Here is an 18082-nt window from a genome sequence, read left to right as displayed (position 1 = left end):
AGCAGAGAAAAATGTCCATCCTCCAAATTGCTTGTCATACCCACAGCAGTGAATTTTTTTCCTCCTTTGCTGACAAGATTTTTGCACATATACAGCTCTCCTTCATTTTCTCACACCTAGTTGAGATCAACTGGTTCAGGAGAAAGTCAGTGGCTTGGTGCAGATAGTGAGAAGATGTAAAGTAGCTGACACCCTGTGACCAGCAGTCCCAAGAGTGCTGTTGAGGAGTGTGAACAGTGCTGTTGGCAATGCATAGCTATCAAAGTTCTTAGAAGAACAGCATAAACTAGTGTAGAGGGGGTGCTGCAGAAGCAGATTGGAGGCAGGGAAATCCATCCAGAACAGTTGGTGGCTGCAGTCACAGTGCAGGTGAGAGATAATTAATTACAAGGTGTGTGCTGTGGTTCAGTCATGGGATGGAAAGAAAGAGGTAGATCTAGCCAGCATTAGGATGCAGACTGCTTGCTGAGCCTCCCCTAGCCCAGCTGTTTTAGCCAACACCCTGTTTTTCTCAACTCCTCAGTCTATGCTTATTAGAAGACAATTGTTCTGGTTACGCTAGCTGAGGTGAGTTTTATTTGTCTTGCTCCTTCAATTTGAGCATGTCTCAACAGTTGTACATGGCTTCCTGAGATCTCACTTGGATTCTTTGAGACCAAACTTTCCAGAAAACTTCTCTCAGGTTTTCCTGCAGTTGAGGGTGGAGAAGCCAGGCTCAGAAGTGCATCTGTGGACTGAGGGCTGAGGATACCTCCTGTCCTAGCACCTTGCATGTTATTCCAGGGACCTTGTAGATGAAGCGAAGGACTATCACCTCATGCCAGAGCGCCGGCCACACCTACCCGCTTTCAGAACTCGGCCTCGCTGCTGCACATCCATTGCTGGGCTTATCTACGCTGTGGGAGGCCTCAACTCAGCAGGTATCTTGCAACTCCCCTTTGCAGAGCTCTACCTGGGGCTCCATGAAGAAAGAAGTACAGTCAACCTACCTGGCCATTGTGCTTTCTCTCCTTTGTGCTGTTACCTCCCCTGCCCTGACTGATGTAATTGCTCTGTGGTTAGCACTTGTCCTGTATTCATACTATTGAATCCTAATGTCAGTGCTAAGGAGCCTTAAGCTATCCTTGAGGCCTAGCCTCTTCACATTACAGATGAGGAAACTGAGGCCCAGATAACTTTCACTATGTTCACACAAGTTGCTTTGGGCAGAGAAAAGACTAGAAATCAAATGTCCTATTCCCGAAGCATCATGCTTCACTAATACCACATTAGCTATAGCATTTACTCAGCCCTAGCCAGGATACAGAGACCCAGTTTTATAATCAGACTATTCACATTGAGTCAATGGATCTCTGAAGTTAGACTTTGAGAATGTTACCAAGAAAAGGAAGATTATCCAAATATGCTACTCTGCCACTATCAGTAATCCTTCTTACTTTCACCCCTATATATCACCTCCTGTGAAGCACTCACAAGTCTTGTGTTAGTGGCAGCTCTTGTATCATACAGTCAGGTTTTCAGAAATGCCCCATGGGCCCTGTCCTCTTCAGTAAGAGCTGGTGGGCAGTCCTGAGCCATTCTGGTTTTAATTGAAACTTAAAGATGGCTGGGGTTGTGGCTCAGTGGTAGAGCACTTGCCTAGTACATGTGAGGCACTAGATTGGATCCTCAGCACCACATATAAAATAAACAAATAAAGATATTGTATTTATCTACATCTAAAAAAATTAAAATAAAAAAAAAGAAAGCTAAGGAGAGGTGGGTACTAGTCTTCTGCTTGTTAACCATATGACCAAAAGAAGTAAGTTGTTAACTCAGTGAATACTGGAGTGTAGCAAGTACTAAGTGTCCCAAAGCAGCATATACCAAGGAAGGAATTATTTTAATTGATTGTCATAAAAACCTGATCAAAAAGGGTAGAGTTGGAATTATCATTTCTTACTGCTGTGAATATTATTTATTGAGCACTAAGTATATTCTAGAGCCATGCAAGGAACTGTATCTATTCTGTCATGTAGTCTCATGGCAGCTGTGCCATAAATTTCATGTAGGAAACAGAATGGGGACACAAAACAACTTGCCTAGGTTTACTCATCAGGAAGTGAAAGTTGGCATTGGGATCCATGCTCTTCCCTCTGATCATGCCTCCTGAGTTAGAGAAACTGTGTCCAATTGCTTTATCCTTGACTTTAGGCAGGTGATGGTAACTGAAAAGTACTATCTCAATAAAGTAAATGCTTCCTATGTGATTCTGATTTTCCTTAAAGAAAATCAGAGTTTACCATGGCTAAAATTTCTGCATGGGGCACTTGGGCCCTGAGTAATTCTATGGGAAGAGAGCTAATAGAATCAAGTCAACTGTTCCATATAATCAATGCCCAATAGCTATGATCTAAACAAGTGGTCTCATTTGTTTTAATTTGAGTAGCAAATTTTTATGCAGGTGATTCCCTGAATGTGGTGGAAGTATTCGATCCCGTCGCCAATCGCTGGGAGAAGTGCCATCCCATGACAACAGCCCGCAGCCGGGTGGGTGTGGCTGTGGTGAACGGGCTTCTCTATGCCATCGGGGGATATGACGGCCAGCTACGGCTGAGCACTGTGGAGGCCTACAACCCAGAGACGGACACATGGACGAGAGTGGGGAGCATGAATAGCAAGAGAAGGTATTCTGGAAGCCATGTGCAGGCCGAGCACACACACTGAGCATCTGGGGAGCACCATGCTAGACGAACAGGGGCACGTAATAAAGTAAAATACAAGCTTTGGCCTGGGAAGGTCTTGCAGCCAGGCCAGCCTCTGCCGGCACCTCCTGGGAGTGAGCCCCCATCTGCTTAAACATAAAATACCTGCCTTGTCCTTTGAGAAACCTGGGGAAACAAGACATGGACATGTGGAAGTTGTATTGTTATTTAAGTGCCAGATAAGGACTGAAAATATGTATTGTGGAAGATTCAAGGAGGGAGAGAAACTGGACTGGAACATCTGGAAGATTTCAGGGAAGAGGTGGGATTAAAGTTGAAACCTGAAGAATAAGGAGGATTTAACTTTCTTTTTTAAATTTTTTTTATAGAGAGAGTTCTTTTTGGTTAGACACAATACCTTTATTTTGTCTATTTATTTATTTTTATGTGGTGTTGAGGATTGAACCCAGGGCCTCATGCACGCTAGGCGAGTGCTCCACCACTGAGCCACAACCCCAGCCTGGATTTAACTTTCTTAGTGATAAAAGGAAATCCAAAGTGTTTTTCTTTATACTTTCTTTCTCCAAGGACTCTTGCTTCATGTGTGTTCCCGCTGCCCAGGGAATATATGAAACAAAGTAGTGTTTTTTACTTCAGGGTCACAGGTATTGTGGCAAGATGGACCACGTTTTTATGTCACTGAACACATTCTAGCTATTTGTTGCCTGCTCACATTTCCTGAATAACAAGTGGGATTAGAGGATATCCCAGTAGTGCCTGCATTGAGCTTTCTCAGTGCAGAGCTGGTAGGCAGCATTTTTTCTTATGTCAGACATGTGCTCGGGCAGTGAGAAGGCCCATACTGCTCAAGGGATGTCACTGGACAAGTTCTTTTGCTCTTCTGTCCCTGTGAGGTCACTAAAATAAATGAGTGGTTTCACATGGTGCTCTGATGTCTTTCCTCAGAAGACTGACAGGAGACAGGAAAGCAGTCCTAGTCTCTACCCACTTAACCAGAACAGCTATGTATTTACCCCTTTTGCATTTTTTTTTTTTTTGCTTATTTGTTTACATAATTTTTTTTTATTTACCCCTTTTGCATTTTTTTTTTAATATTTTATTTTTTAGTTATCGGCAGACACAACATCTTTGTTGGTATGTGGTGCTGAGGATTGAACCCGGGCCGCACGCATGCCAGGCGAGCGAGCTACCGCTGAGCCACATCTCCAGCCCCACCCCTTTTGCATTTTAAGCTTCCTTGACATAGACCCCGTTTTAAGGGGGGAAGCTACATGAATTTCTTTTAAAGGGACATTTGAAAACCAGTGGACCAGTTTCTCTTTGTTGGTCTTTCTGCTTTGTAATTCTGTGATCTAAGTATTTGCCTCATAGACCCCTTCACCTTTCCATGCCTCAGGGTGTCCACTTGTAAGAGCACGTGACTGGAAAGGAAAAAAGAAATCAAATGACGTATGTGTGATAAGGAAGAAAAGTTAACAAGAAAATCCTTTGCCACATAAAAGTGTAATGGCCATGATACACATGTTCCACATTCAGTAGTATTAGCATGTGACCACAAGCCAGGAGGAATCTTTGTAGCAATTAAAGACCAGATTCACAAAGGGATCGAGTAGGTTCATTTTGGAAGAAAAAAATATGTACATAAGGTCTGCACTTCCCAAGAATGCTTGCACAGTTCCTGTATTCGCACCACCTACCCCCACCTTGATGTTTCCCCGTCTGTCCCTTGGACACTTTGCAACTTTCTTAAGTGGCTTTTTTGCTGTGTCAGTAGTCACTTGGCGTTCCTTGTGTGTCTGTTCTGGGCCACTTCCTTGCTTCAATGTCAGTGAATTTGAAGTGTTGTCTGGGAAGAAAGTCCTCTGGGTATTTCTCTCCTTCACTGTGGTTAATGCCCTGGTATTAGGTTGCAGGGCCCCATTCCACTTCATCCCTTTGAAATTATAGGTTACCTAAAATGTTTCTTGGTCGTTCCTCTCCTAACCTCCCACACAGCTCTCCATCCTGCCAGTTAGCGCAGCCTCCTTTCTGCTCATTTTCCATGCCATTTCTCCGCAGTGTCAGAGCTTTCCTGCAGTAGACTATGCCAGTCCACACAGATCAGCACTTTCCCTTATCTCCTTACACTTGTCTTTACCACTTATTTTGTAGTTAATCTCATACATTCATTCTCATATCACTGTTGAACTCCTGAATTGTTACTTAATTTTTATGTCAGATTCATGTCCGTATCTAGAAGGAATTTGTCATCTTCCTGTAGTCCTTGTCTAAGATAAGTCCCTTTTCTCCTTCAGGCTGGTTCAAAGGGTCTGATACTGTGTCCTTCAAAGGGTCTGATACTGTGTCCCTCAAAGGGACATTATGTGGATCAATTTAATTTGCTGTGTATACTTGAAAGGTATCAGTAACCCTGATGTATTTTATTTTCCTATTTGTTAGACACCCAGATTCATTTTTAGTCATCATGTTTAAAAACAGTGAATCCGGCAGCTTGGCATTTCTCATAAGGCTTGTATAGAGTGGAAAATTATGATTGCACCAGACCACCACCCACCCCGTCTTTAGTGCTAAGAGAGCTTATCAGGTGAGGAGCAGGGAGTTGGGCTTGTGTCATTTAAATCCAAGGCACACCTCTTCCAAGGCAGCCTTGAGAAAAAAAGTCCTATTCCCTAAGCTAGCAGCTCACTTATACTGCAATTTGTGATCCTTGCTTCCTTGCAGGGTGTGGTGAGGATTGGAAATAGCAAGCATGGAGTACCTGACACATGTAATAAATGTACAACAAGCAGAAGCTGAAGCATCACCCACAGAGACAGATTAGAGTCATGCGTGTAAAGAAACACATTTATAGTGAATTGAATGTGAAAAGTCAGAGGTAAAGTGAGAGCCAGTTATGCACAAAACACACAACAAAAATACTATTGAGGGCACACAGATGAATTTGAGGTCTTCCAGAAGGTCCCCACTTGGTGAGAGATGGCAAACAGATTCCTGGCACCCCATCGTGCCAGAACATAAAATCCTTGAGGGTGGGAGCTTCTAAAGCTGGCACCTAAGATGGCGTGCCTTGAGAGTAGCTGCTGATGAGTGAATGAATGGTTGTGACAAGTGCTGTGATAAAGAAGCTACTCTGGGGGCATGGGATGGGGCTGAGGGAGAGTGATTCTGGCTGAGGGATCCAGGACAGCTTTGGAGGAGGGGGAGAGAGGAATTTGACCTGGGCCTCACCTCAGAATGGTGAGCATTTCAAGCAGATTGAGAACTGAAACCAACTGGAAGGGGAGCTAGCCCAGGGCTGCAGGGCATAAGAGGAACTATAGAGCAGCCTCAGTGGCTTCAATTTTACACCTTTACTTAAGCATGTACCTGAGATTTAGGTCTAAAAAGAGTGATAGTTTAATTTCTCAGTGGGCATGAAAGGCTGCTCTATGAAGTCTAAGGCTCATCTTGGGTGACAGCTCTATCTGTTTCAGTGCCATGGGGACAGTTGTGCTGGACGGGCAGATCTACGTCTGTGGAGGCTACGATGGCAACTCTTCCCTCAACTCTGTGGAGACCTACTCACCTGAGACGGACAAGTAAGGATCCCCAACTCCCTGGGGCAACTTGAGCTTACTACACCATTTAAAAATTAGAGCTGCAGTTTTTTATTTAAGCCTCTTGAAGGTAGAAAATGTGGTACTATTTTTTCCCTTTTAGTACTTTGCACATAGTAGTTATGTACTAACCCTTGATTAAATTAATGAATGATTAGATACATTTTTTTAAAGAGAGAGAATTTTTTAATATTTATTTCTTAGTTTTCGGCAGACACAACATTTTTATTTGTATGTGGTGCTGAGGATCGAACCCAGCACCGCGCACATGCCAGGCGAGCAGGCTACTGCTTGAGCCACATCCCCAGCCCAAGATAGATACATTTTTAAAACAATGGTTTTACTAGAAATTGGAAACATTTATTTAATGGTCTGTACCTCTTAGCTAAATCAGCCCATTTTAATGGAAAGGTAGGCAAAAGAGGATAAGAATAGATGAACAGTATAGTATGTTCCAAAGCCAGTAGGGTATGATTTGGAAAAAAGAAGAAAAAAGTTACATAGTTAAATAAACTTGGGAAATGTGGATGTCTTCTATCCCACCAGAATCCTTATCTTTCCATAATCACATTAGCATTGCAAAGGCTCTGGAAAATTCTGTGGTAGAGAACTCTGTTTAATAGGTGTTGTGTAAAACCTGTCGCCATCTTGTGGCATAATTTTGCACAACAGTCTTTGGAAAACACTGACAGGGTTAGCCAGAATTTTTTTATTTCAACATTTGAATCTTCTCATGTAGCAAAACCTAAGCAAATGAGTTGGATAGACCAGTCAGAATGCTTTTAAGCTAATATTCTGTCTCTTAACCAACTTACTAGCTTTGGGCAGCAAGTTTTATGTTCAAGACCCTATAAGTACTAGAGAAATGAAAAGTTGTACTCTGTTTGTATACAAGGGTTGAAATGCATTCTGCTGTCATGTATAACTAATTGGAACCCCCCCCCCAAGGAAAAAAAAAACACTTCCTGGTACTACAAAAAAAAAAAAAAAAAAAGACACTATAAGTAATACCCAGTGTGGTGGGCTGTGGATGCATTGTGATCATCCTACGTGGAGCCCTGAGTTTGAAGCCTTTGGTCCTCTTCTTCCCTGGCTTTGAGGGAAAGGCAAGATGATAGGAATGTCTTCTAAAGTGAGATCTATTATGGATAGACAGTAGGAGGTGCTCATGATGAGCATAGATAGCCAGGGAGACAACAAGAAGAGGCTCAGATACGAATGTGCCCACTATAAGCTGGGTATAGCAGCATATAAGTGTAATCCTAGCAACTCAGGAGACTGAGGCAGGAGAATCACAGGTTCAAGGCCAGCCTCAGGAATTTAGCGAGACCCTGAGCAACTTAGACCCTGTCTCAAAATTAAAAAAAAAAAAAAAAACAGATGGGAATGTGGTAAAGTGCTCAATGGTAAAGTACTCCTGAGTTCAATCCCCAGTACAGGGAAAAAAAGAATGTGTTCACTGTAATCAAGGACAGCAGCAGTTAGGATCTAGGAGTAGGGGTGTGGAGTGTGGAAGAAAGATAGCAGATATGGGTGGTATGTTGTAAGGGTAAAGGGAAGATAGGTGAAGACTATCTGGTAAATAAACACACTAAGAAACTTAGATTATGCCTGAAAGGTGACAATGAGGAGCCACTGGAGGAGCAATTCCCCTGGCTATATGAGTTTTGAGTGGGAAAGGTTGGAAAGCCAATCCATCTAAGAGATTTTTTTTAGTCCAGATTTTTTTGGTCCAAGTAAGGACCAAAACTAGACAGTGACAGTGGAAATGGGGACAACTAATGACCAGGAGACAGACCAGCCAGGACTTAGGGACCACAAGAATGTTGAGGGTGAGGAAAAAAGCCAAATAAATGCTGGGGTTTTATAAATAAAGATATTAGGTAGCTGAAGCTTCCACTAACAGGACCAGTGAGTTCATCAGAGGAGCATCTGTATAGGAAAAACAGTTTGAGATATGCTGATTTTGAGTGTTCATGGTGATGAACAGAGAACTTGGGCTATGGGTTTGAAGCTCAAGTGAGAAGCAGCAGCCAGAGAATCAGCAGAAGTGGTCAGAGAGGCAATAACTGGTAGGGAAAGTTAGCCAGACATGGTGGCACAAGCCTGTAATCCTAGCATCAGCAAGTGGGGAGTCTGAGGGAAGTGGATTCAAAGCCAGCCTGGGTAACTTAGTGAGGCCTTGTCAAAAAAAAAAAATGTGGGGAGATTGTCCAGGGCGCAGGAGACCTAGCACAGTTCATCAAGAACTTGCTAAGCTGTGTTAGGAGGACAGGAAAACTGAATCTCATTCCCTCCTCCTGTTTTGACTTTTTCTGAAGGTGGACAGTGGTGACCTCGATGAGCTCAAACCGCAGTGCTGCTGGGGTTACGATCTTTGAGGGCAGGATATATGTTTCGGGCGGCCATGACGGTTTGCAGATCTTCAACAGTGTGAGTTTGAGCTCCTCCTGGGCTAAGGGCACCTACTCCTTGTATCTTTGAGAGTATTTTGAGGAATATTTCAGCCTTGCCATTGCTGGATAAAACATCACCTAGTGAGGTTTCAGCCTGTGTCATTCATCCTCGGAAATACTTAATTTCTAGAGAGGGAGAGCCAGTGTTCACAAAGGAGGGGTAAAGTGTAGTCACTGCTCTCCCCCAAACCCATTTAGCTGTCTGTGGAATACCGCAAAAGACCTTTTGAAATTTCTACCCAAAGTAAGCATGAATTTGAATAAAGTTGTAACTCTTCTGGATATTTTGTTTGAAATTACAATTATGATTTTTAAAAGCTCAGCAGCAACTGAGTATGGTGGCACACACCTATAATCTGAGCTACGACGACACAGGAAGCTAAGGCAGGAGGACTGCAAGCTCAGAGCCAGCCTCAGCAACCTAGTGAGACCCTGTCTCAAAACAAAAAGGACTGTGCATATAGCTCAGTGGTAAAGGACCCCTGGATTCAATCCCAATACCACCAAAAAAAAATTTTTTTTAAATGCTCAATAGCCATTTAAAAATAGTTCCCTAGAGCCCTCTGGACAGTCCAGAGATTCTGCTCTCATTCCAGCTCTGTCATTACCTAGCAGGGCATCCTTGGATGTACCCAGAAGTCATATTCGGTGATCCTCTCTTACTGCCTCCACATGCCTAAGAGCAGGCACACAGCCAAGGAAGAGCATCAGAGCCAGAGCTTACTGGCCAAGCTCCTTTCCCCAGGATCCCCCAGAGTCTGATTCCACATGGGCCTCTGTGCCCTGCAAGGCCACTTACGGGTCAGGCTTTGTCTCTGACTGTCCTTTACTTGTGCCTCTCTCCCCACTACAGGTGGAGCATTACAACCATCACACAGCCACCTGGCACCCAGCAGCTGGCATGCTTAACAAGCGCTGTCGACATGGCGCTGCCTCCCTGGGAAGCAAGATGTTTGTCTGTGGAGGCTACGATGGCTCTGGCTTCCTCAGCATCACCGAGATGTACAGCTCTGTGGCAGATCAGTGGTGCCTAATGGTACCCATGCACACACGGAGAAGCCGGGTCTCCCTTGTGGCCAGCTGTGGGCGCCTGTATGCTGTAGGGGGCTATGATGGGCAGTCGAACCTAAGCTCAGTGGAGATGTATGACCCAGAGACGGACCGCTGGACATTCATGGCCCCTATGGCATGCCATGAGGGAGGGGTTGGTGTGGGCTGCATCCCTCTTCTCACCATCTAAGACAGAGGATGGGATATGGTGGGGAAGGCACCTGGTACAAACATAGGCGCTTCCTTCCAGGGACAATCCCTCTCAGGAGAGGTTGTGGACCAGAAGATGGGGTAAAATATGAGTTTACCAGAGGTACAGTTTTTACAGGTGCTTTAGTCCTCCCTCACTGTGCAGCCCTTGTGACCCTGAGTCATCAAGACGTACAGCACAGGACAGAAGCCCCTCTGGGTCCCACAGCCAGTGACACAGAACTGCTTTGCTGGTCCACACATCCACAGGCTCCATCCAAGCCCAGCTCGCTCCCATCACAGGTCAGCGAGCCGCCCATTTGCCGAAGGTCTTCCATCTGATGCTCCTCACCTGCTTGTTCTGCCATTTTGTGGCCAGTTTGCCAGGGAAGGCTGCAGCGGCCAGGGCTGTTGAAAACTGTGGGGTCTAGCTGGGAGAGAAAGGACACACCCAAGTGTTCTTATTGCCTGCAATGGTGCAACTGCAGCAGCGTGCTCGTGGCACACAAGCATGCTTCTTCCTCCACCGTAGTGCACCGAGGATTTCATCCTTGTCTCTGGGTAAGCAGGGAGGACAGAAGTCTTTCCCATGTCTAATTTTGGGATTTCAATGAGATCTTTTTCATCTTGCCCAAGAGAATCAGAAGGGAAAATGATACTTGAAAGAAACTGAAAGAAATTTAAACAAAGAAACACTTGAAAGAAACTGGAAATAAGATACCTTTTTTTTTTTTTAAGTGAACAATTTTTTGCAGGAAGAAAATATAAAGACACTAAAGGCAAATATATATTTAAACGGAAAACCGTCAAACTCGAGCATGGCGGTATCTACTCCCATATTCGGATCCCAGGGTCCTGAGGCCTCGTAAAGAAGATGGGGTTCCCTCTGAGCCCCACTGTGTCTGGAATCAGTGCATTCTCAACTGGTCCTAGAGCAAGGTGCTCATGGGGTTTGTCTTCCACACCCACCATCAGAGGACTTTTTTAATTGTAGGCTTAGCGAGTCTGCTGAATTACTGCCACTCTTCTAGGTGGGAGCTCCTGGCTGTCGCCGTAGGCTCCAGATGCCCCTGTGATTATCTCCCACTGCCACCACAGCACTCATTCAGATTCCCCATTCCCACTTACATTCCTTCCTTTTTTGACCAGCAGGAAACGGCATTTCATAGACTCTTACTTGCCCATGTATCATTCTTGTATAATTTTCCTCATTATAATGTTGCTGGGGCACATTACCATTCGTACCTCTAGAACTTAACCAGGGGCTTGCTCCTTCTACCAGCCATGAGCTAGCTTGGTCTGGTAACCTCATCTGCCCTGCCATTCCACTGTTCCACCATCACCTCGCCAGTTCCAGGGGTCTGTCTTCCCTGTATTCCTTGGCAGACCAACCAGCAAGGTGGATCTTTACATTCAAGCAAAGCTGGCTTTATGACATAAAAAAACAAAAGGCTGAAAGAATCTTTTGCTGCTGCAAAGAACAGATTTTATATCTTTTCCTCTAATCTTGGCAAATGACCTCGTGAAAAGACTCTATGCTCCTTCCTCCTACCCCCTGGATGGGACCTTAATGTAGCACAGCAGGACCCAAAAAGGAGGACTTTTTTTGTTACCAGTGCACTGGGCAGTGGGGCTGTCCTTCAACTGCTGCTGCCAAAATCTGGTTTTCTAAAATTCTTCCAGTAAAAGACTAAAAGAGGATACGATTCCTTTTAGCACAAGACTGAGTCTTAGGGTCCCACTCTCCACCTGTTTGGTTTCTTGTCCTCTGCTGCCTTCCTGGAGTGGCCTGGAAGCCTGTTCAGAAAGGCACAGTGTGGAGCTGGGGCTGTCTTCCCACCCCAGGACCATCAGGTTCACCTGTGTGTGCAATCGCCATGTACTCAGAGGGAAGGACCTTTGTTGCCTGCAACTTAGGAGCTAGGCCTCTGCTACAAGCACTTGAAAGTGATGTTTTTATTTTAATAGACTCAACAATCTGGTAGCTGATATAGCCTGGGCTCTTGGGAAGCCCCAGCATTTTTCACTCCCCATTGGTTTGTCTACAGAGGTAGACTCTGAAGGAAGTTGGGGTCTGCATTTCCTGTTAAGAAGAGTGTATCAATGCTCATCTTGTTATGGACCCTTTCGTTTGTGAATTTGAAGCAGCACTGATGAGCCTGGATTGTGAAGAGCTCATCTAGTAGCTGTTGAGTAGGTCTTGCTGGGTCCTCAGGATGCCATTGTGGATGATAGATATTTCCCAGAGTCTGCTGCTCTTGTGGTGGCCTTCCTGAGTCCACTCCCACCTCCTACCGTAGAAGTTGCACTGCACACCTGAGGTCACTGTTTTCCATGTAAGATCAAACAAGTGTTTTGATCTGGGCTCTGAGCACAACTGAGCAAACACTAATTTTTTTACACTCACCCAGTCAGATCCCAAAGGGCTAGTCTGGCTCTTCAGCGTTGGAATCTTTTCAATAGTACCATGAAAAGAAGAGGCACGGCCCAAGGTATTGTGGAAAGGTTTTAACAAGGAGGTAGGGCAGCTGGGTGTGGTGGTGCACACTTGTAATCCCAGCGGCTCGGGAGGCTGAGGCAGAAGGATTGTGAGTTCAAAGCCAGCCTCGGCAACTAAGCAAGGCTCTTAGCAACTCAGCAAAACTCTGTCTCTAAATAAAATATTAAAAAGGGCTGGGGATGTGGCTCAGTGGTTAAGCACCCCTGAGTTCAATCCTCAGTACCCCAAAATAAAGTAGGGAAGATACTCTGCTCAGCGGGCTTGGAGTCTAGCCCACCTCTGAACAGAGGACTATGGCTTTCATTGTCCTTGGACACTTCACCTTGGATGACACCCAGAGCCTCCCCTTCTGGGTCTCACCTGAAATTGTGCCAGATAGGAGCTAAAGACCAGCCTCTTGACTTCTCAACAGAGAGATCTGACTGGGTAGGAGTTCAGTCCCCTCCACCCCAATTTATCATTTCACAGAATATCTTTTATTTATGGAACGCATGTCTTTTGTGTTAAGAAACCAAAGAGAAATAAAGAGAACACACCTAATAGTTTTTGCTCTTTTCTGATTTATTTTTTAACTATTATAAGTAAATCATATTTTTACTGTGATTCAGTGAATAAATATATTGGATAAAATATGAATAGTCTTGTGAAAATAAGGGAAATGCCAGGTGTACATACAGCAAAAGCAGCTTTTGAAAAGATGTCTTTTCAAAAGCTGCTTTTGCTCTGGTGGGGAAACGTAGACTCCATTTGCATGTTGCTGCTGCATCTGTGTTCCTGTCCAGCCCTCCATTGCTCTCAGGTTTCCCCTTCTCTTCACTCAGCTGTCAGAAAACTCCAGAATTCCCCAATGGAACACAGCTGCCCTGTTGACTGCTGGAAACCAATACCTCCAGCTCCTTTTTTATGCTTTTGGGCAGAAGTGCTTGGGTACACACATGAAAGCTGCTGGGACAATTTCAAACCACATATTTATTTCTAGGTCCCTCCTCAGAGGGGGGTTCCCAGCACTCTGAGGTGGTCCAGGTTACTTGGTGATGAGAACTGCTTTTAGCTTCCACTTACCCAAATACAGCCATGTTCCAGATCTGCCTTCCTAAGGTTACATTGTGTTCTCTTTGGTTACACATGTGAGTCATCACTCCTGCTTTTCCAAAAGTCAGCTTGTGGGCTAAGGTGTAACACAGTGGTAGAGCACTTGCCTGGCATGTGCAAGGCCCTGGGTTCCATCCCAAACACTGGGGGTTGAAGGGAATACATATATATATATATATATATATGGAAAGTCAGCTTGTGGTCTGTCTCATCCATTTGGTGATACTCTTGGATGGCAACTTTTTTGGGGGGAGGGTGCTATATCCCACATAGCCCCCATGTTTCACATATAACCACTCAATTCTCACTTGGTCCTCTCAGTAATCCCTAAGAGCAGGGAGCTCCCCCCCCCCCCGCCCTGCCCAGTACTGGGGATTGAACCCATGGGCATTCTACTACTGAGCTACACCTCCAGCCCTTTCTGTTTTTTTTTTTTTTTTTATTTTAGGAGATAGGGTATTGCTAAGTTTCCCAGGCTGGCTTTGAACTTGTGATCCTCCTACCTCAGCCTCCCAAGTTGCTGGAATTACAGATGTGCACCATTGTGCCCACTACACCATTTATTTTAACTGTCAACTAACCTGAGTCATCAGTGGTACTGTCAAGAATTGAGAGCAGATGTTCATACTCAGTCTGGTTCACCTTCAATCCGGAAGCAACAGAATCATCTAGCCTCCAGGTCCAATGTGTGGAAAGCTCAGCCCCTACCATGATGGGCAATGAGCAGAAGATTATAAAAGTGAGTACCTTGTGCTAAATCAGGCAGCCAGATTATCTAAAAGCTCTGTGCTGGGGGAGAAAGGCCAAATGATTATAAAGTATTCCCAGGCCTTTCCACATAAGCAGCAACTCTCTCCACTAGAACCATGGTGAAGAGTAGACTGGTGAGAAGACTCATCTGCTTTTTGTTTGTTTTGTGTTCTGTTCTTTGGACTCTTCTCCTCTCACAACTAGCCTCAGAGCCCACTTCTCTTCACCCCAAAGTCCAGCACTGCTGGTTTTCATAATAATATAACAGTACACAACCAAAAAATTTATGCAATATTAATCCAGTTATCTTAGAATTATCCCAAGTATGTGGTAAAGAGATGTTTTTCTCATTAACACGACTAGTTCAGTTCCCCCAGTGAATTCTCTTTTTCTAGTTTTACAGTTCATATAAACCTAAATTCCATTTCATGGCAGAAGGGACACCACAATATGTCACTTCTTTCCACAAAGCCTCCCTAAAACTATCCTTCAAGGTCTCAGTTTAGGTGTTGTCCCTGCAACAACAGAGTAGTAGGCTTGTTGTCTCTACGCAGAGGCCTGTTTGCTCGTCTGTTGTATGTGCTAGTCCATGCTTGGTGATCAGCTCCTTGGAAGTCTCCATTATTGTGTGCCTAGCATTGGGCACAAAGAAGAGCCTCAATAACTACTTCTTGGAATATCTACAGACAGTCAAGTATTTCCACATTCCTTGGTCACCACCTCTAGCTTCCTCCATTTCACATCATTGCTTTTCCAGTAGTTTTATTGAGGCATAATTTATAAAGCTTAAAATTCATCCACTTTAAATGTTCACTAATTTTTCATAAATATATAGTTATATAACCATTACCATTTTTAAATGTTTTCAGCATTCCAAGAAGTTCCTGCAGTTAATCCTCTTCCCCACCCCCATCTTCAAGCAATTAGTTTACTTTTTGTCTCTATAAGTTTTCCTTTCCTGTTCATTTTATGTGAATTGATTTGTATGCTATTTTTTTCCTTTTCCTTTTCAGTGTCAGAAATCAAACCCAGGGCCCACCAGGAACCAGTGCATGCTAGGCCAGGCAAGCACTCTACCACTGGACTATATCCCTTGCCCCTTGTTTTGTGTAAATGAATCACAATATGTGATCTTTTGTGTCTGGCTTTCTTTTTATTTATTTATTTATTTATTTTGGTGCTGGGGATCAAACAGAGCCTTGCACATACTAAGCACACACATGCTCCACCATTGATACTGAGCTACAACCCCAGCTTCATATATATATATATATATATATATATATATATATTTTCTTTTGGTATCAAGATTGAATCCAGGGGCATTGAACCACTGAACCATAGCTCTAACCCTTTTATTTATTTATTTTTAATTTTGAGACAGATTCTTGCTAAATTGCTTAGGACCTCACTTAGTTACTGAGGCTAGCTTTGAATTGTAATTCTCCTGCCTCAGCTTCCTGAGCTGCTGAGATTATAAGCATGCACCACTGCGCCCAGCCCAGCTGCATATTTTAGGTTAATGTTTTTGAGGTTCTTTCATGTAGGATGTATCAGTTTGTTCCTTTTATTTTATTTTTGAATTGTATGTCAGTGTATGGATATACCACATTTTATTCATCAATTGATGGATGGTTTCCAATTTGGGGCTATACTGAATAATACTACTGTGAATATTCATGTATAGGTCTTAGTGGACATATGTTTTCATTCCTCTTGGATAGGTTGCTAGGAGAGGAATTGCTGGTTCATATGCTGTTTAACTCTTTGAGAAATTGCTAAACTTTCCCAAAGTGGCTATACCATTTTATATTTCCACCAGCAATGTATAGTTTCCCTGTCCTTGCCAACACTCAGGCCTGTTCTTTGGTTTTTCTTTTTTTCTTCTTTTTGTAGTACTGGAGACTACAAGCAGTGGTGCTTTACCATTGAGCCACATCCCAGCCCTTTTTATTTTTTATTATGATACAGGTTCTCACTAAATTGCCCAACCTGGCCTAGGCTTGTGTGAGCCACCTGCCTCAGGCTCCTGCATAGCTGGCATTAAAACATGGACTACCGTACCCACCCAGCAGGTTTTTGTTTTGTTTTGCAGCGCTGGAAATCAAACCCAGGGAAATCACTCATGCTAAGCATGTGCTCTGTCACCCATCTACACCTCATCCCCTCTTTCTTCTTTAATTATAGCCATTCTAGTGGGGTCAAAATGGCATCTCATTGGGTTTAAATTTGCATTTCTGTTTCAACTAATGATTTTCAGCATCTTTCCATATGCTTGTTAGCTGTGTGTCTTTGATGAAATATCTATTCAAATTGTGCTCATTTTTTTTAAAGAGAGAGAAGAGACAGAATTTTTTTTAATATTTATTTTTCAGTTTTCGGTGAACCCAACATCTTTATTTTATTTTTATGTGGTGCTAAGGATCAAACCCAGCGGCCCGCGCATGCCAGGCGAGCGCATACCAGCCTGTGCTCATTTTTTAAATGGGTCATGTGTCTTATTAATAAGTTGTAAGAATTCTTTATGTATTTTGAATACAAATCATACAAATCCTTTATCAGGGCTATGATTTTATATAGTCTATGTCTTTTATTTTCTTTTTCCTTCCTTCTTTTTTTTAATACTAGAGATTGAACCTAAGGGGGGGCGCTCTATCATTGAGCTATGATGTCCCCAACTCCTTTCACTTTTTCTCCCCCTTTTCATTTTTTTGAGACAGGGTCTTGCTGAATTGCTGAGGTTCTCACTAAACTGCTTAAATTGAACTTGAATTTGTGATGATCTTCCTGCCTCAGCCTCCCACACCTGGCTTATCTTTTCATGTTCTTAATGGTGCCTTTGGTAGGAGGGGTTGGTACTGGAGATTGAACCTGGGAGCATTCTGCCTCTGAGCTACATCCCCAGCCCTTTTTAAAATGTTTACTTTGAGTCAGGATCTTGCAAAATTGCTCAGGTGGGTCTTGAACTTTCCATCTCCCTGCCTCAGTCTCCTGAGTAGCTGGGATTACAAATGTGCACCTCTGGGCCCAATTTGAATTGTGAAAGTTTTCTTTAACTTTGATGAAGTTCAGTTTATCACATTATGCTTTTGTTTGTAATAGCTTAACTTTTTGAAGTTTTATAGTTTCAATCTTACATGTAGATATATGATTTATTTTTAATTATTTTTTGTTTATAGTATAAGGAAGCTCTCTAATCTTTTTATGTGTGAATTTCCATTTGTTATGAAGATTATACTTTCCATTGAATTGCTTTGGTGCCTTTGTCAAAATCAGTTGACCAGAGGTTGGGGTTGTGGCTCAGCGGTAGAGCACTCACCTAGCACATGCAAGATGCTGGGTTCAATCCTCAGCACCACATAAAATAAATAAATAAAATAAAGGTATTGTGTCCAACTACAACTAAAAGAATATTTTTTTAAAAAGTCAGTTGACCCTAAGTATAGGGTCTTGACTCTCATTTCTGTTTTCATTGATCTATATGCCTGTTCATAATTGTGTAATATTGATTACTCTGGCTTTAAATCATAAAGCTGAAGGCTGTCAACTTTGTTCTTTTTCAAAATGATTTTGACTTTTCTAGGTACTTTGATTTCCCACGTAAACTTTATGATCAGCTTGTCAGTTTCTACAGAAAGTCTTTTCTGAGTTTTTTGTGTATTTGTTTATTACAGTGCTGGGGATCAAACCCAGGACTTCACACATGGAAGGCAAATGGTCTACCACTGAACTATACCCCCATCC

The 18082-nt window shown here is 43.3% G+C and overlaps 1 protein-coding gene across 4 annotated transcripts in view; it reads left to right on the top strand.

Moving 5' to 3' along the window:
• Positions 1-15686, top strand: part of KLHL18 (kelch like family member 18) — a 53479-nt gene extending 37793 nt beyond the window's left edge. The window contains exons 6-12 of one of the 4 annotated variants that reach the window (XR_014020945.1): positions 784-920; positions 2429-2666; positions 6179-6283; positions 8623-8734; positions 9611-10557; positions 14037-14327; positions 15352-15686. Coding sequence is in view for 3 of the 4 variants with exons in the window: in XM_081285247.1 (XP_081141373.1) it covers positions 784-920; positions 2429-2666; positions 6179-6283; positions 8623-8734; positions 9611-9997 (979 nt within the window). In the remaining variant the exon portion in view is untranslated. Of the gene's footprint in view, positions 1-783; positions 921-2428; positions 2667-6178; positions 6284-8622; positions 8735-9610; positions 13193-14036; positions 14328-15351 lie in introns of those variants that run through there. The other 3 variants (XM_081285247.1, XM_081285245.1, XM_081285246.1) reach the window with 3 other exon arrangements.
• The last annotated feature ends 2396 nt before the right edge of the window (positions 15687-18082 follow it).

The sequence above is a fragment of the Spermophilus citellus genome (genome assembly GCF_964194105.1).
Source record: "Spermophilus citellus genome assembly, chromosome: 3".
Classification (NCBI taxonomy): Eukaryota; Metazoa; Chordata; class Mammalia; order Rodentia; family Sciuridae; genus Spermophilus; species Spermophilus citellus.
This window is presented reverse-complemented; position numbering and strand designations above follow the sequence as displayed.